At 41.8% G+C, this 22,561-nt stretch overlaps 1 protein-coding gene across 3 annotated transcripts in view; it reads right to left on the bottom strand.

The window, feature by feature from the left end:
- Positions 1-789: 789 nt before the first annotated feature.
- The window catches only part of LOC102122290 (testis-specific basic protein Y 1-like), a 537,360-nt gene continuing 515,588 nt past the window's right edge, over positions 790-22,561 (bottom strand). The window contains exons 7-8 of one of the 3 annotated variants that reach the window (XM_065538471.2): positions 1,363-1,708; positions 790-1,165 (exon numbers count right to left, since the gene is read on the bottom strand). In XM_065538471.2, the coding sequence (XP_065394543.1) occupies positions 872-1,165; positions 1,363-1,464 (396 nt within the window). In that variant the 5' untranslated portion in view covers positions 1,465-1,708 and the 3' untranslated portion in view covers positions 790-871. Of the gene's footprint in view, positions 1,166-1,362; positions 1,709-11,701; positions 21,729-21,916; positions 22,506-22,561 lie in introns of those variants that run through there. The other 2 variants (XR_006695070.3, XR_006695071.2) reach the window with 2 other exon arrangements.

Raw genomic sequence — 22,561 nt, 5'->3', positions numbered from 1 at the left:
CCTCCCCCCCTCCCTCCCGACACCCCACCTCTTCCTCCCTGCCTCCCTCCCCTCACACCACCACTTCCTCCCTCCCTCCCTCCCCACACCCCACCTCTTCCTCCTCCCTCCCTCCCCTCACACCACCACTTCCTCCCTCCCTCCCTACCTCCCGTCACACCACCACTTCCTCCCTCCCTCCCTCCCCTCACACCACCACTTCCTCCCTCCCTCCCTCCCCACACCCCACCTCTTCCTCCTCCCTCCCCTCACACCACCACTTCCTCCCTCCCTCCCTCCCCACACACCACCACTTCCTCCCTCCCTCCCCTCACACCACCACTTCCTCCCTCCCTCCCTCCCCTCACACCACCTCTTCCTCCCTCCCTCCCCTCACACCACCACTTCCTCCCTCCCTCCCTCCCCTCACACTTCCTCTTCCTCCTCCCTCCCTCCCCACACCCCACCTCTTCCTCCCTCCCTCCCTCCCTCCCTCCCCTCACACCACCACTTCCTCCCTCCCTCCCCTCACACCACCACTTCCTCCCTCCCTCCCCTCACACCACCACTTCCTCCCTCCCTCCCTCCCCTCACACCACCTCTTCCTCCCTCCCTCCCCTCACACCACCACTTCCTCCCTCCCTCCCTCCCCTCACACCACCACTTCCTCCCTCCCTCCCCTCACACCACCACTTCCTCCCTCCCCCCCCCACACCACCTTTTCCTCTCTCCCTCTCCCCACACACCACCTCTTCCCCCCTCCTTCCCCTCCCTCCCCACCACCAGAGAACACGGAGTCACTGAGATCAATTTGCAACACATTCATTTTATTGTCTTCCCCAGGGGCCACCGTGCTGGTGAGATCTCTGAGGTCTGGCGACTGGAACTGAACTTAGTCGCTGCTCAGGGAGATGGGGGAGTCGGTGGCCGCCCCCTCACTCAGTGGCTCCTCCAGCTGGGTCTCCTGGCTCAGGGGGTCGTGCTGGGTCCCCTCGCTCACTGGCTCCTCGGGGGGCAGCTCGTGCTGAGGGAGCTCCTGGCTGGGCTGGTCACTGGGGCCGGGGGCCGCTGGCCCGCTCCCCGCCTCAGGGGCCGTCGCCGCTGCCGCCGCCATCTTGCTCGCGGCCCGTTTCTTCCCGCCTCTCCCTCCACGAGCTGCTTTTCCCTTCTTGGCCGCCCTGGTAGCCTGGAAGGACAACAGGGAGATGCCAGAAGGGCTCTGGTTGAGGGAAGAGGATGGAGGAGGCTGGGAACAGGGACGTTTCCTCAGAGGCGGGCGGGCGGGCGGGCCGGGTGGGGGCTGTGCCAGGGGAGGCCGGGAGAGGATTCTGGTGAGGAAGGAGGCGAGGGGAAGCCGAGGAGGAGCTTGGGGGGGTCCCTCACCTTCTTCTTCGGGCCACTGGAGCTCTGCTGAGAAGAGGACTTCCTCTTTCGGCTCTCCTTGGTCTTGGCCGGGGATCCCGAGGCTCTGGGCTTCGGACTCATCTTCCACAGCTCAACGTCTCCCAACGGTCAACCGCGGGCTGCCCGGGGTCCCCGTATATACCCCTCCCGCGGTCTCGGGACAATGAGGCGACCACGTCCCTGAGCTGTGATTGGTCAACACCCCACTACCCAGCCAATGGGAGCCCTGGGCGGGAAGGGAGGCCTTCGACGTCACAAAGCACCAGCGCGACCTGACTGAGGAAGGTGGCGGGGGAGTGACATCTGAGGAGGAAGGCAGGGTGCTCTGGTTGGAGAAAGGGAGATTTGGGTTAGCAGCCCTAAGGATAGTTCCCAAACTGACATGGCAGCCCTCCTAAACGCCCCATGTTCAATTTTAGCAGATCTCGTGGCACGGGAGGATATTTCTGCCACATGGTTCCCCTGGACCCCCCCCACTCAGTGGTACATCCTATTTCTCCACACCTGCCATCATTACCCAGTTTCTGTATCACCTACCTAAAATCCCTCCATGCTAACTGGGACGGGTTTGGGGCTATAGGAAGATGTCAATCATCCCTCTCTCCTATAAATTCCTCTGCTACACCTTGAGGACCATTCACTTCTTGGATGCCATGAAACAACTTTTTCATCTCACTTCCTTCTCCCAGCGTCCACATAGTGCCTCACAATTTTTCATTCTCGTGGTTTAAAGCACTAGCTTCCAGAGGTCAAGATCAGCAAACACACCGGCTCAGCTGGGTATCTGTATCAGGCTGGGTTCCTCAGAGAAGGAGAAACTAAACCAACAGGATATTTGTGTGTGTGTGTGAGAGTGTGTGTGTGTAATATTATATATCATAAACATCTATTTACTATAATATAGTATTCATTTATGAATAATATTATATATGTGATACGGTTTACTCTAAGTAAGTGGCTCAAACCTTCACACAATGTTAGGTCTAGGAAGCTGAAATTTGTAGAGCAAGTGAGCAAGCTGGAAACTAAAAGCCTCTGCACAGCCAACAATCAACAAAATGAAAAGGCAGGCTATGGTTTGGGAGAAGCTATTTGCGAACCATATATCTAATAATGCGTTAATATCCAAAATATATAAAGAACTCACACAGCTCAATAGCAAACAAATAAATAGTCTGGTTAACAAATAGGCAAAGGACTTGAATAGGCATTTCTAGAAAGAAAACACACAACTGGCCAACAGGTATATGAAAATATGCTCAACATCATTAATAATCAGAGAATGCAAATGAAAACCACAGTGGGCGGAGCAGGGTGGCTCACGCCTGTAATCCCAGCACTTTGGGAGGCCGACACGGGTGGATCATGAGGTCAGGAGATCGAAACCATCCTGGTTAACACGGTGAAACCCCGTCTCTATTAAAAATACAAAAAATTAGCCAGGCATGGTGGCGGGCACCTGTAGTCCCAGCTACTCGGGAGGCTGAGGCAGGAAAATGGCGTGAACCCGGGAGGCGGAGCTTGCAGTGAGCCGAGATTGCGCCACTGCACTCCAGTCTGGGTGACAGAGCGAGACTCCGTCTCAAAAAAAAAAAAAAAAAGAAAACCACAGTGAACTATCACCTCACACCTGTTAGGACGGGTATTATCAAAAAGTCAAGAGATAAAAAGTAGTGATGGCGTACAAAAAATTAGCCGGGCGTGGTGGCGGGCACCTGTAGTCCCAGCTACTGGGGAGGCTGAGGCAGGAGAATGGCTGAACCGGGAGGCGGAGCTTGCAGTGAGCTGAGATCGCGCCACTGCACTCCAGCCTGGGCGACAGAGAGAGACTCCGTCTCAAAAAAAAAAAAAAAGAAAAAGAAAACCACAGTGAACTATCACCTCACTCCTGTTAGGAAGGGTATTATCAAAAAGTCAAGAGATAAAAAGTAGTGATGGCATACAAAAAATTAGCCGGGCATGGTGGCGGGCGCCTGTACTCCCAGCTACTGGGGAGGCTGAGGCAGGAGAATGGCTGAACTGGGAGGCGGAGCTTGCAGTGAGCTGAGATCGCGTCACTGCACTCCGGCCTTGGAGACAGAGCGAGACTCCGTCTCAACAACAACAACAACAAAAAACAAAAAAGTAATGAGGGAAAGATGTGGAGAAAATGAAACCCTTTTAGGGTGTGCAGAAAAGGGGACGTTTACACGCTGTTGACAGACATGTAATCGGTACAGCCGTTATGAAAAACAGTATAATCATTGCTTGGAAAATCAAAATAGATTTACCATATGACCCAGCAGTTCATCTGTGGAGTATGTGCCCCTCCCCCAAAATGAAATCCACATCTCATACAGATATCTCCAGTACTAATTGTAACTCAGTAATCACAAAGGAAATTAGAGTTTCTATTTGAAAAGAATGTTTTTTTTTCTCACCATTCTGGTATCAAATATTTATTCTAGACATCTCTTCTTATTTTTTGCTTTGTAATTACCTAGATACTAGTACCCATTGACAGAACTAACTCATTACTCCAAGAAGAAATGAGAAATGTTGAGGAGAATGTAATGTTATACTTCTTTTCTTCAGTTATTCTAGTTTTATGAAGGATTCTGTATTTAACTCTTACTCAGGTAACTCTATTTACCATATCCATAGTACCTAATCAACAATCCTAAAACAGTAAGCACACAGAATTGACTAGAATGGTTATTAAACCTTCTATGTTCAAGCAGTTTTCCTAGTAATTGCTAGTTGTTTATTCAGCTGTTTGCCTAGGTACCACTAAATGTTTAGCTTTATGTCACAGAGACATAAGAAGTAGTATTGAGAAGAATTTTATTCCAGATACTGGTTTCGTGTAGTTATTTCTAGTTAATTACTTACTTGGATAAAGTAGATATTTACTGTATGAGGTAATATTTCTAACATGAGGTTGGAATTTTGCATTGAGGAAAACGGTTATTGAACTCCCTGGCATAGGCCGGTTATCTTCAGCTTCCTGGGATCAATTACTTGGTCTGGCTAATTCTAGCTATCTTTAGGTTGCTAATTACATGTTTACCACCAGATGTCTGTGGTAATTTATTATTCCAACAAAAAATAGTAGAATGGTAAGGAAGGATTTTCCTTTTTCCTGGCATCACGTAGATATTCAAGTTATCTCCAGTTATTCTATGTAACTTTTTTCCTGGGTAACACTCAGCACCTATCCTTTTAAGTTCTTATCTCAACTAAAACCAATAATTGAGACTTGCAAATAACATGATTTTCAGGATCAGGTTCACTTGGTATTGTAATGATTGTTAGCTGTTTCTATATAACCAGTTTCATGGGAAAGCCCAGTTAAGTAGAACTTGTATATTAACTTAACACCAACAAAATTATATCTGACCAGACTAGATTCCCTATGTTCTACATTCCACTGAACTATTCTTGTTGTCCCTATTTTACTACTTACTTAGGTACATGACTTACCTGTAGTACTAATTCATTATTCCAGCAATAATTCAGCAGTAAGTGGTGAGAAGAAAGTGATTTTGTTTTTAAAATTTATTTTTATCGAGGTAAAATATACATATATAATGTACCCTCTTTACCACTTGTAAGTGTGCAGTTCAGTGGTAATAAATATATTTATATTCTTTTATTTCCCCTTCATCCCCCCTTCCCCTTCTGGCCTCTGGTAACTATCACTATAGCCGCTATCTTCATAAGAACCACTTTTTTAGCTCCCATATATGAATGGAAACATGTAATATTTGTCTTTCTGTGCCTGGCTTATTTTATTTAACATAACGGCCTCCAGTTCCACCCATATTGCTGCAAATGACAGTGTATCATTCTTCTTATGGCTGGATAATATTCCATTGTGTACATATACCACATTTTCCTTATCCATTTGTCCGTTAATGGGCATTTACGTTAAATCCATATTTTGGCTATTGTGACTTGTGCTGCAATACATGTGAGCAAGTATTCCAGCAGTGGAATACTCAGATCATATAGTAGTTCTATTTTTAGGATTTTGAGGAACTCCATACTGTTCTCCATAGTGGCTACAGTAATATACATTCCCACCAACAGTGTACAAGGTGGGTTCCCCTTTCTCCACCTCCTTGCTAGCATCCTTTCATGCCTGTCCTTTTGATCAAAGCCATTTTAGCTAGGGTGAGATGATATTGTAATGTGGTTTTGATTTGTATTTGTCTGATGATTCGTGATGAGTATATTTTCATATGCCTGCTGGCCATTTGTGTGTCTTCTTTTGAGAAATGCCTATTCAAATTATTTGTCCATTTTTAAATCATATTGTTTATTAAGTTTTTCCAGCTCCTTATGTATTCTGGTTATGAATCCCTTATCAGATGGATATTTTGCAAATATTTTCTGCCATTCTGTGGGTTGTCTCTTCACGTGGTTGATAATTTCCTTTGCTATGCAGAAGCTTTTTAACTTGATGTAATCCCAATGGTTTACTTTTACTTTGGCTCCTGTGCTTTTGAGGTCTTACTCAAGAAATCTTTGCCCAGACTGATGTCCTGGAGCATTTCCCCAATGCATTTTTCTGGTGGTTTCAGTTTCAGGTCATAGTTTTGAGTCTTTTTTTGTTTTTGTTTTTGTTTTGTCTGAGGAAGAGTCTCACTCTGTCACCCAGGACCAGGCTGGAGTGCAATGGCACAATCTCGGTTCACTGTAACCCCCACTTCCTGGGTTCAAGTGATTCTCATGCATCAGCCTCTCGAGTAGCTGGGATTACAGGCATGCACCACCATGCCTGGCTAATTGTTGTATTTTTAGTATAGATGGGGCTTCACCATGTTGACCAGGCTGGTCTCAAACCCTTGACCTCAAGTGGTCTGTCTGCCTCAGCCTCCCAAAGTGCTGGGATTACAGGCTTGAGTCACCATGCCAACCAGATTCAAGTCTTTAACTCATTTTTTATTTGCTTTTTGTGTGTGGTGAGAGATAGGAATCTAACTTCATTCTTCTGTATATACTTATCCAGCTTTCCTACCACTGTTTATTGAAATATCTGTCTTTTCAGCATCGTATGTTCTTGGTGTCTTTGTTGAAGTTGAGTTGGTTGTAAGCATGTGGCTTTATATCTGGGTTCTGTATTCTGTTCCATTTGTCTCTGTGTCTGTTTTAATGCCAGTACCATGCTGCTTGGTTTACTATAGTTTTGTAGTAAATTTTGAAGTCAGGTAGTGTGATGCCTCCAGCTTTCTGCTTTTTTTTTCAGGGTTGCTTTGGCTATTTGAGGTCTTTTATGGTTTCATATGAATATTATAAGTATTTTCCTATTTCTGTGAAGTATATCATTGGTACTTTGATAAGGATTGCATTGAATCTGCAAATCGCTTTGGGGAGTATTGTCATTTTAACGATATTAATCCTGTCACTCTATGAGCATGGACTATCTTTCCATTTTTTTGTGTCCTGAGAAGATAGTGTTTTTAAAATTTTTGTGTTTAATCAGTTTTTCTAGCTATTATTACTTATTCCTAGTAAACTAATTACCTGAGTACTGGCAGGTACAGGTCGACCTTGTTTTATTGTGATGCACTTTATTGTGTTTATAGATATTGTGTTTTTCTAAATATATAAATTGAAGGTTTCCGGCAACTGTCTGTTGAGCATGTCAGTGTCATTTTTCCAACAGCATGTGCCCACTTCATGTCCCTGTGTCACATTTTGGTAATTCTCACAATATTTCAAACTTTTCCATCATACTTATATCTGTTATGGTGATTTCTGATCAGTGACCTTTGATGTTATTATTATAATTGCTTTAGGACTCTACAAACTGGGCCCATATAAGAACACACCAAGAGGCATCACACTACCTGATGTCAAAATATCCTACAAAGATATATTTCAAAATATACTACAGATTTACAGGAGGAGCAAGATGGCAGAATAGAAGGCTTCACTGATTGTTCCCCTGGCCCTCTTGCAAGGACACTAATTTAACAAATATCTACACAGAAAAAACACCTTCATGAAAACCAGAAATCTAGTGAACACCCATAGTACCTGGTTTTAGCTTCATATAGCTTAATATGATTTGGCTGTGTCCCCACTGAAATCTCAACTTGAATTGTATCTCCCAGAATTCCTATGTGTTGTGGGAAGGAACTAGGGGGAGGTAATTGAATCATGGGGGCTGGTCTTTCCTGTGCTATTCTCATGATAGTGAAGAAGTCTCACAAGATCTGAAGGGTTTATCAGGGGTCTATGCTTTTCTTCTTCCTCATTTTCTCTTGCTGCCACCATGTTAAGAAGTACCTTTTGCCTCCTGCCATGTTTCTGAGGCCTCCCCAGCTATGTGGAACTGTCAGTCCAATTAAACCTCTTTTTCTTCCCAGTCTCGGGTATGTCTTTATCAGCAGCATGAAAATGGATTAATACAGTAAATTGGTACCAGTAGAGTGGGGCATTGCTGAAAAGATACCCGAAAATGTGGAAATGACTTTAGAACTGGGTAACAGGCAGAGGTTGGAACAGTTTGAAGGGCTTAGTAGAAGACAGGAAAATGTGGAAATGTTTGGAACTTCCTAGAGACTTGTTGAATGGTTTTGTCTAAAATGCTGATAGCGATATGGACAATAAAATTTAGGCTGAGGTGAGCTTAGATAGAGATGAGGAACTAGTTGAGATCTGGAGCAAAGGTGACTCTTGTTATGTTTTAGCAAAGAGACTGGTGGCATTTTGCCCCTGCCCTACAGATTTGTTGAACTTTGAATTTGAGAGAGATGATGTAGGGTATCTGGCAGAAGAAATTTCTAAGCAGCAAAGCATTCAAGAGGTGACTTGGGTGCTGTTAAATGCATTTAGTTTCATAAGGGAAGCAGAGCATAAACGCTAGGAAAATATGCAGCCTGATTATGTGATAGAAAAGAAAAACCCACTTTCTGGGGAGAAATTCAAGCTCACTGCAGACATTTGCAGAAGCAGCAAGGAACCTAATGTTAATCACTAAGGCCATGGGGAAAATGTCTCCAGGTCATGTTAGAGACCTTCACGGCAGCCCCTCCCATCACAGGCCCAGAGGCCCTGAAGGAAAATGTGGTTTCATGGGCCAGGCCCAGGGTCCCCACGCTGTGTGTAGCCTAGGGACCTGGTTCCCTGTGTCCCAGCCACTCTAGTTGTAGCTAAAAGTGGCCAATGTACGGCTTGGGCTGTGGCTTCAGAGGGTGGAAGCCCCAAGCCTTGGCAGCTTCTGCATGGTGTTGAGCCTTCAGGTGCACAGAAGTTAAGAATTTAGGTTTGGCAACCTCTGCCTATATTTCAGAAGATATATGGAAATTCCTGGATGCCCAGGCCAAAGTTTGCTGCAGGGGTGGAGCCCTCATGGAAAACTTCTGCTAGGGTAGTACACAAGGGAAATGTGGGGTCAGAGCCCTACTGGGGCACTGCCAGGTAGAGCTGTGAGAAGAGGGCCATAGGCCTTCAGACCCCAGAATGGTAGATCAGCTGACAGCTTGCACTGTGCACCTGGAAAAGCCGCAGACACTCAATGCCAGCCCATGAAAGCAGCCAGGAGGGAGGCTGTACCTTGCAATGCCACAGGGGCAGAGCTGCCCAAGACTATGGGAACCCACCTCTTGCATCAGCATAACCTGGATGTGAGACTTGGAGTCAAAGAAGATCATTTTGGAGCTTTAAAATTTGATGCCACTGCTGCATTTTGGACTTATATGGGCCCTGCAACCCCTTTATTTTGGCCAATGTCTCTCATCTGGAACAACTGTATTTACCCAATACCTGTACCCTCACTGTATCTAGGAAGTTACTAGCTTGCTTTTGATTTTACAGTCTCATAGGTGGAAGGAGCTTGCCTTGTTTCAGATGAGACTTTGGACTGCGGACTTTTGGGTTAATGCTGAAATGAGTTAAGACTTTGGGGAACTGTTGGAAAGGCATGATTGGTTTTGAAATGTGAAGTTTTGGAGGGGCTAGGGGTGGAATGATACGATTTGGCCGTGTTCCCACCCAAATCTCAACTTGAATTGTATCTCCCAGAATTCCCACATGTGAGAGGGACCCAGAAGGAGGTAACTGAATCATGGGGGCCTATCTTTCCTATGCTATTGTCGTGATAGTGAATAAGTCTCACAAGATCTGATGGGTTTATCAGGGGTTTCGGCTTTTGCTTCCTTCTCATTTTCTCTTGCCACTGCCAGGTAAGAAGTGCCTTTCACCTCCTGCCATGATTCTGAGGCCTCCCTCACCATGTGGAACTGTAAGTCCAATTAAACCTCTTTTTCTTCCCAGTCTTGGATATGTCTTTATCTGCAGCGTGAAAGTGGACTAATACAGAGACACTATTTCCTTTTGTACAATGGAAAGCATCATAAGTAAGGCAAAAAATAAGATACAGAACAGAAGAGCACACATGTAACTTCAATTTATTGACTTGGATAGTTTCTAGATGATATATATATACATATACACATATTTATACCCAACAAATTAGTAATATAAAAAATCCTCAAGACATTTAAAGATGGGAAGATTATATGGAATAAAATTTATTGAAGACAAAACCCAAATGGATAGTCATCACAAAAAATCTGATGTCACTGAGAGTCAAGGGATTACAAAATATCACAAAGGAATGCACTTCATTTGCAAACAGTGGTAATGCTGTGTGTTGATGGAAACATGTAATTGATCTTTTCTTTGGTTGGCAACTAGCAATATTGAGGACAGTTAAAGATATATGTATCCCTACCACCTGAACCACCTGGAAATGCCATTACCATGCTTATATTCTAGAACAGAAGTTCTCTGCCATGATTGTACATGAGAACCACTGCTCCAGAATGTGGCACAATACACATTCATGCGCATTATTCCTTGTCCAGCAAATGCAAGAGTTTCTCTAGAGGAGGGGCTTATCTCAATCCTAGGCTCCTGTTAGAATCTCTTCAGGGGTTCTTTTACAAAAGTAATATCTAAACATCACCCTCCAAATCTGATTAAGTTGGTCTGGATGGAGTCTTACTGAGGAACCCTGGATGCCCATTAAGTTCTTCCAGGGAACCATTGAAAATCTTGACACCTGCATTGCAATCCAAGATCTCTGGATTTGAGCCCCAAGCTTTGTGTAAACAAATTACAGCCTTGTGTGTAATAGCAAAAATCTGGAAGCCACTTAGATGTTCATTGAGAGGAGAATGCATAAATACATTGTAGAATATACCTATAATAAAATCTATCCTGCTCTTAAAATTAAACAAATTGTGCCCTCATCTATCAGCATGACTGAAACTTAAACACGACATTTTGTGCAAAAAAAGGCAAGCAAAAAGAATATACGGACATAAAGAACTTATGTCCATATATTCTATATTCTTTATAGAATATATAGACGTAAATATATAGATTATATATTAATAAAATATGATCTGTAGACACAAACATATAGAATATATATTTATAAAATATGGTCTATAGACATAAATATATAGAATAGAATATATAGAAATAATTAATTTCTGTCTATATATTCTTTATGGTATAGGATATCATCTAAATAACATAAGCATTTTGAACATTCTATTTATTGTTTACAGATGCATTTGTGTACTAAAGGTATGAAAGTTCAAAGGCTGGGTGCGGTGGCTCATGCCTGTAATCCCAGCACTTTGGGAGGCTGAGGTGGGTGGATCACAAGGTCAGGAGTTCAAGGCCAGCCTGGCCAATATGGTGAAACCCCATCTCTACTAAAAATACCAAAATTAGCTGGGTGTGGTGGCAGGCGCCTGTAGTCCCAGGCGCCTTCTCGGGAGGCTCAGGCAGGAGGCTCAGTCCCTTCTCGGGAGGCTCAGGCAGGAGAATTGCTTGAACCTGGGAGGTGGAGGTTGCCGTGAGCCGAGATTGGGCCACTGCACTCCAGCCTGGGAGACAGAGTGAGACTCGATCTCAAAAAAAAAAAAAAATGTATGAAAGTTCATATAGAGGTAATATAAGTCAAGTAAGGGTTAGTAGTTACACCTGGAGAGGGAAGGACAGAAGGAAGACAGGGGTAACAATAAGATCTGATGTCACTGCAAAAACAGAACATTTCAGCTCAGTGTTGGAGTCTCATTGATTTGTCATTGCTTCCAGACCCTGCACCTAAGCATGTTGTAGTGTGAACTGAGGACACCTTTAGCAAGATTTAACAGCTGTGGTCATTCAATATTTTCAATGAAACAGCTCACAGAGCAGTTTCTCAGCTTACCAATAGACTTAGGAAGCATCAGTCTTCACCATAAAATGGAAATTTTATTTTCCTTGAATTTAATACATTATTTGAATAATTTATAAAAAGTTTGCCTTGTTTTCTTTTCTCATTTGGAAATGTTGCTCTGTAGCTGTCAAAACTCCTTCTCACTTCACTACTGAGAAGGCCGTGGAGAAAGAGTTCTGGCACTGAAAATGTATCCAAAACAGTTGCTCCTTTTCAAAACTGAAGAATAGCAGTTCTCTTAGACTGGAACAGCATGTCAGGATGACATGAGGCTCCATGGAAACATGTTCGTATAATCTGTGGCCACCTAGAGTCCATCAGCAGTAACCACAGCGGAATCAGAGTTGGAATGAATTGTACTGGGCATAACTCACCAGTTTCCTTCTGCAATGATGGGGGTGACAGTCTATCTATCCACATTCTGTGCATGCACATTCAATTCCTACCAAGAAAGGTTCGGGGGTGCATCAGGGGATTCCATGAAAGGGAGAGAAATGTGCATTTAAATGCATGTTATGTGCCAACCATAAGACTACTAGAGTTACATAGAGTGTTTTATTTGATCGCCACATAGTTTGAAATAGACATCCTTACCCCTTGTCTTTTTTTTTTTTTTTTCCCATAGGGGAAATGTGAAGTTAGAGTGGTTAGTTTTCTCACATTTGCATAGCTTGTTTGTAACAGACCCTATATTGACACAGCCTGTATCATTCCAATGCATGCCTCTCCTCTTCAGTGATTCTGTGCCACAGTCTGTGCATCTCCATTTTCCTTAGCCACTTATTTCAGAGTTTATGCTTCTCCACGCTCCCAGCTGCTCCTTCTCCTTTTCACTTCATGCCTCTCCTAATTTGAAAATTCGTCAGAAGTTTTCTCAGTCTTACCTAAACTCAATTTCCTCTCCCGTGTTGTACGTTTTTGCACCAAACCTGCATTGGGTGGGAGGACGCCATGAATGGAAATTGTGGTATTTTCAGTTGGACACAGAGGAAATTGAATTCAAGCCCATTACATGCAGCAGTGTGATACTGGACAAGTGACTTAATAATGGAGAGCTTGAGTTTCTTCATGTATAATAATAAATACTTTTCATGGAAGATTGCTGTGAGAATAGAACAGGGTCACATTTGTGCAGTGGCTGCATTCCAGTGCTCACCTGGTGAACATTTGCTCCCCTTCCCTTCTAACTGTCTCATAAGGTTTCCAGTGGGGATTGCATCTTCTTGGCCTTGCTTTAAACTTGCTAACGAGATTCAGAACTGGATCTGTAACAGATTTTCAGTTAACACATTTTGAATATAAAATGTTTACATATCCAATCGCTTTTAGGGGTTCTGTTTTCTTTGCATCAACTTTTAATTTTTGAATAATTTTAGATATAGAGAAAAGTTGGAAAGACAGTGCAGAGAGATCCCACAAACCCCTCGCCCATATTCCCCTAATGTTAATATCTTATGGAACCACAGAACATCTGTCAAAATGAAGATATTAACATTGGTAAGTTACCATGAGCTAAACTCCAGACTTCATTGGGATTTCCTCTGTTTCCATGGGCTCCCTTTCTCTGTTCCAAGATTCCATTCAGAATCCCACGTTGGGATCATGTCATTATGGTTCACTGGCTTCCTCCCACGAGTGGCAATTAATTAGTCTTTCCTTATCTTCATGACCTTGACAATTTTGAGGAGTACTCCTCAGATATTTTGTAGAATGTCCCTTGATTGGACTGGGTTTACCGGATGCTTTTGTGAACAGTATACTGTGGTTCTGGGTTACAGGGCAGAATACCATAGAAGTGAATGAAGAGCTCTTCTCCTCACACCGTTCCAAGGGTACAGGATGAGGGCGCCCATTTTAGGAGACTCAGAGCAATAATTTGCTATTAGTGAGCAACTTGTTTGGAAAGAGTCAGTAAAGCTTCTAGAAATAGCTACCTTTTTTTGGAATGCCTTGGCTCCGATGTCTTATCACACATAACATTCTTGGCTGCGTTGGGATCATGGGATGTCATACACTCCCAATCAGATGCTTGAGCAGAAAAGGAGCTTGTAAGAATTGAGCTATTAGGCAAACATGCAAGCAAACAAACAAAAAACCAGGTGGGCAATGTACACTTTGGAAAATGCTGTCTTGCTCTGTTGGCTGCCATCGTGAACCTGTCTTTCTAACATCTGTTATAAACAGCGGTACCCTTCTGCAAACAGTGCCACCTCATGCACAGAGAGAATAAATTTTCCTGGGCATTTGTGGCTCTGTGTGTGGCCCGGGAGGCAGCTCAGCCTGGGATTTGGGCCTGCAAACATAGAATCATTCTTTCCACTTGCAGAGGAAATTAGTCCTTGTGAAACTTTAGCTTTGTTGAAAGGACACACACAATGCACAGATTTCCTGTCTACAAAATTCATCCCACAGATACTATGAGGAGATATTTTTAAATGTACCCATGCTGGTGGCTGGATTTTGAGATTTTTGCAAAGCAGAAATAGATGTAGTGATCTCTCCTTCTTCCTTCTCTCTCTCTCTCTCTTTTTTTTTTTTTTGCACTCTACTTTTTTCTCTCTCACAAACTGAAGTTTAACTCAAAATCAGTGGTCCTTGATTAGGTTGACTGCATCCCCAAGGGGACACTTGGCTGTGTCTGGAGAAATTTTGCATTGTCCATATTAGAGGAGCGGTGGACATCTAGTGGGCAGAAGCCAGGGATGCTGCTAAGTAAGCATCTTACAATGTACAAGATGGGCCCCACCAGAGAATCATCCAGCCCCAAATGTCAACAGTGTCAAGGCTGAACCATCTTCTCCTTGCATTGCTTCCCCTCTCTGCTGCTAGTGGAGCCTGTGACTCTGCAGTGGTCCTGCACTTTCCCCCCTCCTCCAACTTTTTAAAAAGATGAGGTCTTGATTTGTCACCCAGGCTGGAACAACTTCCGCCTCCCGGGTTCAAGTGATTCCCCTGCCTCAGCCTCCCAAAGTAGCTGGGATTAAAGGTACTCACCACCACATCTAGCTAATTTTTGTATTTTTGGTAGAAACAGGGTTTCTCCATATTGGCCATGCTGGTCTCAAACTCCTGACCTCAAGTGATTCCGCAGCCTTGGCCTCCCAAAGTGCTGGGATTGCAGGCATGAGCCACCGTGCCTGACCTGTGATCCTCTTGGAACTCCATTCTTTGCCTCCCCAAGACTGCCCTCAGCTCTTTCCTCCAAACCTCCCTTTATGTTCTTGCTGGAGTTCAGCGAGTTCCTTCTCCCATGCCTATGACTACAGCTCAGGGTTCCAACGTGTATTTCTCCCCACATTTTTCTTAGGTTACATTGTTTTGTTTTATTGCATCTGACATCCCTTTAAAATTACTTATCAACTCATTACATCTACCTGCACTGGGATGTTCTCTCCTTTCCTAAGTCAATGTGTCCCAAACTGAATCCTTCCTCCTCTTGCCTCAATTTTCCCTGGCATAACTTCATTTCTGCAAATGACACTGCAGTTTCCCCAGGCAGCCAGGCTCAAACCTTCATCTTTCAGTGATTCCCTATCAAATTCTTCATCCATTCTCCAGTACAAAATTTACCAGTTCTTTCTACCAAACTCCTTCTGTAGTTATTTCTTTACTGCCTCTTCAGCTTTGCACAGGGTTCTCCTTCATAACCTTTTAGTCTTTGGTTCACCAACCTCCTAACTATCCCCTCATCCTTGATCAGCTCACCCTCAACAATGGGTCATCTTCCTACTGTGACAACACAAACCCCAATTCCTGCCTTACATTCCTCATTTCCCTGCCTCCTCCCCTGGCAATGATTCCCTCTAGAGAGAGAGAGAGAGAGAGAGAGAGAGAGAGAGAGAGAGAAAGAGAGAGAGAGAGAGAGAGGGTTCAGGATTACAAAAAAGATGCAAAGATAGTCCAGAGAGTTCCATCTACAGCTCACTCAGCTACTGTTGGTGTTAAAGTTTTCTATCACTGTGGTTCCTTTGTCACAACTAATGAATCCATGTTGGTACATTACTCTTAACTAAACACAAGGTTTTTTTTGGGTTTTGCTAGTTTTCCTTTCAAAGTCCATGTTCTCTTCTAGGACTCAGTTCTGGATTTATCATTGCGTATAACCATTTCTCCGTAGTCAAGGCCAGGTGTGAAAATTTCTCAGACTGCCCTTTTGTTGTTGTTGTTGTTGATGATGATGATGATCTTGACAGATTTGAGGAGCCCTGGTCAGGCATTTTGCAGAATGCCCTGAGTTTGAATTTACCTGATGTTTTTCTCATGACTAGACTGGGATGACTGAGCTGATGAGACTGTGGTGTTTCTTCTCTTTTGGAGAAGGAGACCTCAGAGGAGAAGTGTCCTTTTCCTGATATTTAATCACAAGTGCATGCTATCAACATGAAGTCACTACCTAAGGTAATGCTTGCCTGGGTTCTCCACCTTGAAGCTACCACTTCCCCCTTCCCATATGCTAATTTTTGGAAGCCAGTCATTAAGTCCAGCTCATTACACACTCAAAGGTGAGGGAAGGAAAATATTCGATATACTCAGACAAGTTTACTTCTAATTCTGTTTTTCAATGTCTATTTTTAATTGAAAATTAATAAATTATAGTTGTATATGTTTATGGGGTACCAAGTGATGTTATGATTTATGAATACAATATGGAATAATTAAACTGATCTAATTCACATATCCATCACTTCAAATACTTACCGTTTTTTTGGTAGTGAGAACATCTGAAATTTACACTCTTAGCAATTTTAAAATGCTTCCAGTTCTTTTTTTAAATTCCACCCAGAGCACATTTATGCTTTCTTTAATTCTAGTTCTATCTGAAGGGTCCAAAAGCTACTTTGTCTGTAGGGCACTCTTTGATTTCTCTTTGATGAAATTCTCTTATTATCAAAAACACTCAGAAACTAAATTCTACCTGTACCCAGAATATTTCAGAGATGTGTGCTTCCCTTCATCTCAGACCACATCTCTAATTTATGTATTTATTTTCCCTTGCATTTCACATAAGTGTTTTGTGTTACTCTGATCATTCCTTGTTGGCTCCTGGATTGCTTGCTGCATTAGTTCTGTCTAGTCCAAAACTGTGACAAGACACACTCAAATGATACTTGCCAAGGGAATGAAGGAGCCATTCATTGACAGCTGATGTTTATATCCTCACACACAATATCATATTTCTTGCACCAAAGCAAGACTAATGTGGGCTTAATTAAAACAATGTTGAAATACTTCTGGTTGCAAAGCTGGGCATATACAAGGACTCCCAAATGCAGCACAGTTCTGAATGCTTGGCAGATGCACAATATATAGGTGTGTGTTCCTTTTTGAAAAATTCATGCCAAGAAAATGAATGCCTGTTTTAGGAAAGTAGTGAAGAGCAGTTTATATATACAAACAGGAGTTAGCATACACTGAAGGTGGCATGGCAAAAACTCAGCAATGCCTCTGCAGAGCCAGATACAGCCTGGGATCTTCCAGAAAGGCTTTCCTCACTATTCCAGTTGGAAATCAATCTCTTCTTCCATAGCAATCTTTTTTTTTTTTTTTTTGAGACAGTGTCTCGCTCTATAGGCCAGGCTGGAGTGCAGTGGCACGATCTCAGCTCACTGCAACCTTCGCCTCCTGGGCTCAAGCAATTCTCCTGCATCAGCCTCCCGAGTAGCTGGGATTACAGGCATGTGCCACCATGCCCGGCTAACTTTTGTATTTTTAGTAGAGATGGGGTTTCACCATGTTGGCCAGGCTGGTCTCGAACTCCTGACCTCAGGTAATCCTCCCTCCTTGGCCTCCCAAAGTTCTGGGATTACAGGCGTGAGCCACCGTGCCCAGCCCTTCCATAGAAATCTTACAGAATCTGTTCCTGTGTTCCCCTTGTGCTGCTTCATTGACTACTGCTATTTAGCATTGCACATTTACACAGTGACTATTTTTGCTTGTCACTTATAAATGGGACGCCTCATATAATTCACACTGTTCCTGTGCTTCCTGTCTCTGGGTATGAATGACATCAACAGGTGATGACTCTATATCAATATATTTTGTGAGTGCTTACTGCCACATGTGTTCACTTTGCTTATAGCACAAGATGCTAGTCTTGAGTTTTCACATAGAAATACCAACAGCTACTCTTCTTTTAGGTAAGAAGACCTGAAAGACACACATTGGCCCTTTGCTTAAGCACAGTAAGCTACTTTTTCAAAACGAAACCCACACAGAGTCCTCATTATAAAATGTTTCTTCTCCTGAAACATGTTATCCTGGCTACAAAGCACAACTTTTATAAAATAACTTTAGGATACAGTCTTAACTCCAACTCTGTCTCTCAGTACATATTTGCTGTCTGACTAGTCAATTTCTCCATGGTCTTTGCACTCACAGTGGTACCCCGTGGAAAATATCAGTTTGTTTATTGTTCTTTTGAGGCTTTGAGAGTTTCCAAGAGAAATGGCAAGGTTTAATAGAAATCTGCTTCCTGGGAAACCTTCTCTTCCTCCAGTCTTTCCATTGGTGCATTTCTTGCTCCAGTCTTTTCACTGGTGCATTTCTTGCAATAGCTCCATTAACTATTAAAATTACCAGAGACATTCCCAATTTTGTTTCTCATAATCAAACATAGAAAATATACAAACAACATTTTGAGCATTCTTCAACTGTTTTCTTCATGCCCGAACTAGACATTGGGCTCTCTGGAAGTAGCAGTCATGATCATGTTTATTCTAAATGTGATCATTCACACTTAATGATTAAATAATAAATTTCATTATTTAAAGGATTATACATGTTAAATATTATTTTGAGTGACTCTTCCACTTTTCTCCCAATGCTTTTCCTGGCTTCATCTCATGTAAATCCTCAATTCATATGTGTCATTTTGTATCATACAGACATGTCTAAAATAAGATAGCAGCTAAATCCATGTTGTTTGCTTTGGGAGAAGAATTCTGTCACTCAAAAGACAAAATGACGCCTGAACTTAGTAGCCATCACACAACTTCCTGTCAGATGGACATATCCTGTGATTTAATAGTCTTTTAGTTCTGAGCTGAGCCAATGTGATGGCCCGTGTGTGAAAGCCTTGTCTAAACGCATCCATCACAAGACACATCTTACAGCAGAAGGCTCTGATTTTAACTGCTGTTGAAATCTGTGCATTGCTCACATTTGGCTGTCTATAAATGATAAAGTAGAGAATTGAGACAACTATTCAGTTAATTTTTTAAAATCTTAATTTTATCGTGATCTTTGTAGTCCTTAAAGTAAGAAGAGATTTGAGTCTTTCAAACAGGTAGAGATAAGTGGTAACTTAGACTATTAAAATACAATTGATTCCCATGTAACTCAAATGCTAATGTTAAATTTTAATATTATAAAGACAACAAAACCAAGACATAGTATTTGGATAGCAAAAATACTCTCTCTCTCTCTCTGTCTCTCTCTCTCTCTATATATATATCTCCTGATATGTATCTGAGGGCAGTATTTTACTGTGTAAATAAAATTTACATGCACAAAAAATATTGAGGGAACTTAAAGGATCAAAACCAAGTACTGAATTTTCAGAAATGGATTCCTTTCGGGGATATTACATATTTTATTAATTTAAGTACATTACTAACCCTCTAAACCACTGACAAATGATCTTTCAAATAATGTTCCACACATAAATTGAGTAGAAACTAATACTTGAAAAATACACATAGTCAAAATATATCAGGAAATGAGTAGTTTGTTTCCGTTAGTGGTCAGAAAACATTTTCCCCCACTTTAGGATATGTGCGTCATGTATTTCCAATAAATAATTGCTGAGCTTAATACCTAAGTGATAGGTTGATGGGTGCAGTAAACCACCATGGCACATATTTACCTATGTAACATACCTGCACATCCTGCACATGTACCCCAGAACTAAAAATAAAAATAGAAAAAAGAATTGAGGTGGACAAATTCATCTATTGAGGGCTTGCTTGCATGATGGTGGCTACTACATGTTTCAAAATAATATGCTTAACCTCCCTAACCTTGTATCTGTTTGACAAATGATTGAATGTTGTCATTATCCATGTCAAAATCAAATAATTTTAAAGTTAAAGGAATATGTAGACATCGACCCGTTGATCTTTCCATATTTGATATGTTCTTGGAATTTTTTTAATAGCACAATTTTTCTGCCACATCAAAAAAATATCGATTGATAGTAAAATACTTACCATGTTTCACATGGAAGAGACTCTCCCTCCCATATTGGGAAACCGAAAACAGAGCCATATTCAAGACAGGGAGACATGCTATTTTGATTCCCTAGAGACTTGCTGTATCCATGAATTCCACTCCTTATTAATTCTGTAAGCTTACAGTTCTTATATTGGACTCAGAAAAGGTGTGTGTAGTTGGTCCTGTGCCATGTGTTGGGAGGCTGACCTCCCTTCTAGATTGTACAAACAACACAGTGGGCTCATGGCATTCCCAGACTCAAGTCCTCCTTTTGTCTAGTCATAAGTGACCTTCAAATTCCACAGCAAGAAATGAGTATGAATTTTGCCAAGGCATTGATTCAAATTCTTGGCAAGTATGGTCTGCATAAACACATTCCCTAGCTTCATGGTGATGTGAGCAGTAACTCTGGATTTCCGTGGTTTGGAAGTCTATAGGTTTTTTGTTGTTCTCTACTCATCATGGCAAAGACTGTTTTTCCTATGGGGCATCCTCACTTTATCTTTGCTGTCTAGATACTGGCAAAAGATACCCATAGCCATCTCCACCATCTGTATGGGTTAGGGTATGAACTCTGCTGGATCCCATTAATTTTGAAATTTGCAAAGATTTAAAAACATATCCCTTGCAAAAATCAAGGCTCCATTTTAAGTACACACTTACAGAGCTCTGTGGGTTGATAAGGTATTTCCACTTAAATGGTCTTTTTTAAACCATCATGGACAACATACGTTGTTGTGCTGTAGGGCTTTATTTCTCATCAACTAGGACACATTACACTTTCCAGATTAATAATAATTAATTTGTGTGTGTGCATGTATTTGCACACATGCAAACCTGCGGGTCTGAAAATAATGACATTTAATTTTAAAATAGAAAAATTTGCATCTTGAAGTACAGTTGAGAAATAACAATGACATGATTACATTAAACCTTTGAGAAACAGTAGAGCCCATGAGTCAATTTCGGGAGACAGCAATTATTGTAAATCAGAAGTGATGTTTAAATGATTTCAGGTTAATTAAAGCAGGGCTTGACCTTATTGCCCCATCAACCTCAGAAGGCTGGCATGACCTGGGTCAGAAATTCCCTGAAGAGGCCTGCCTTATCAATAAATAAGCCATGAGTGGTGATATCATTATTTTCGAAACTACAGCAGGTGACAGACACTTCTGTGCTTTAGAAATCAATGTCAAATTAATGAGTTCAGAGTCAAACGAAAGGTGTACATCTGCATCATCTAAGCCAAATTACATTACTGAAGACCAATAAAATATTAAATAATATCTCAATTTCAGTAGTGCTGACTTTCAGGCCATGTTTTCCTACTTCACAAATGAATTTTAAAAATAGAGAGAAAGAAACAAAAGAAAAATTCATACGATCAGTTATTAGATCAAATCAAATTACCTGTCCCTTGAAGAAATATTAAATATTTATTTCTGGATGACTCTTTTGAAAAGGTGTTCATGTTGATGGGTGCACATCCATTTTCATTTTTAAAGTACACATTAGTGAATTACTAATACAGGCATTAAACAGTATAATGCTTCAACTTATAAAGCAAGATGGAACATAATTTACATTTTTTAGTATGTAGAGCATGTAAAACTCATACAGAAAGTGAGGTTATAAAAGTGAAATCCAGTAAAAAAATAAGTCACAGATTATTAATATTTTAAAATTCATGTACTTATTTCCCCTCCAAAGAGAAGAGGAACGGCTTGAGGATGCACACATGGCTTTCTGCAAGGGTTAAATTGGTAAAATCGCCTCAAACACAAGAAGGAAGGAGGCAGCTGAAAAACGGGATGGAGTATGCCTTGCTGGAAAGATGAATATAACTGCTGCTTGTGTGAGAACCTGAATTGTAGCTCATATTTTTTGTTGCCCATGGACAGAAAATCTGTAAATAGGAAAGAGCACATTAAGTAGGAATATATGAATGAATGAGTGAATACATTTGTCCAAAAAATAACTCAAATATATGACTTGACTTTATAAGTGAATGGTAAGAAAAGTTGGCTGATATTTTAACCACAGTTACACAGTGGCAAGCCATCATCATAGTGTTTTCAACCACGGGTGAGTTCATTTTTTTCTTTTTTCACTGAAAAAGATCCTTAAAAATAAACTGTGTATCTCCTCAAGAAATATCTAATATTCCTTCTCCAAATGGACATGTATAATAGGTGAAAACTGCATTGAACAGAATCAAACTTGAGTGTTCTGAATGAGCTTTACAAGGGACCTTGGAGTGAAAAGAAAGAAAACTTTGTTTTCGGTTGTGCCTGCCAGTATTTCAGTGTTCTTATAAGAGACAGGTCATTTATCCAATCAGATGCTTAGATTTCTTCATTTCTGAAATGACCTAATCAACAGATTTCTAAAGCATTTCCACATAATGTATAGATGTTCATTAGCACTACCTGCCTAGATAAGTTGGGGTGGAACCAGCAATATTGCCATAGATGCCTTCATTGCAGAATTTAGCTTCAGCCATGAGAATTCTGTTGGTGCAAATGAAGTGGAAGGGAAATTTATTCAATCAGGGCTCGGCAGATGGTTTAAACAGGTGCACTGTTTGGGGGGTGGGTTTCAGTTGTCTTGCTGTGGGTTGCACGGGGGTCAGAGGTTATGCTTCAACAGCAAGGTCTTGGATGCCTGGCAAACCTCCGCAGTGCTTTGTGGGGAAGAAAAAAATAGAATGTATTCTTTATGAAATTTATGGGCTGCAAA

This window comes from Macaca fascicularis, chromosome X (genome assembly GCF_037993035.2).
Source record: "Macaca fascicularis isolate 582-1 chromosome X, T2T-MFA8v1.1".
NCBI lineage: Eukaryota > Metazoa > Chordata > Mammalia > Primates > Cercopithecidae > Macaca > Macaca fascicularis.
This window is presented reverse-complemented; position numbering and strand designations above follow the sequence as displayed.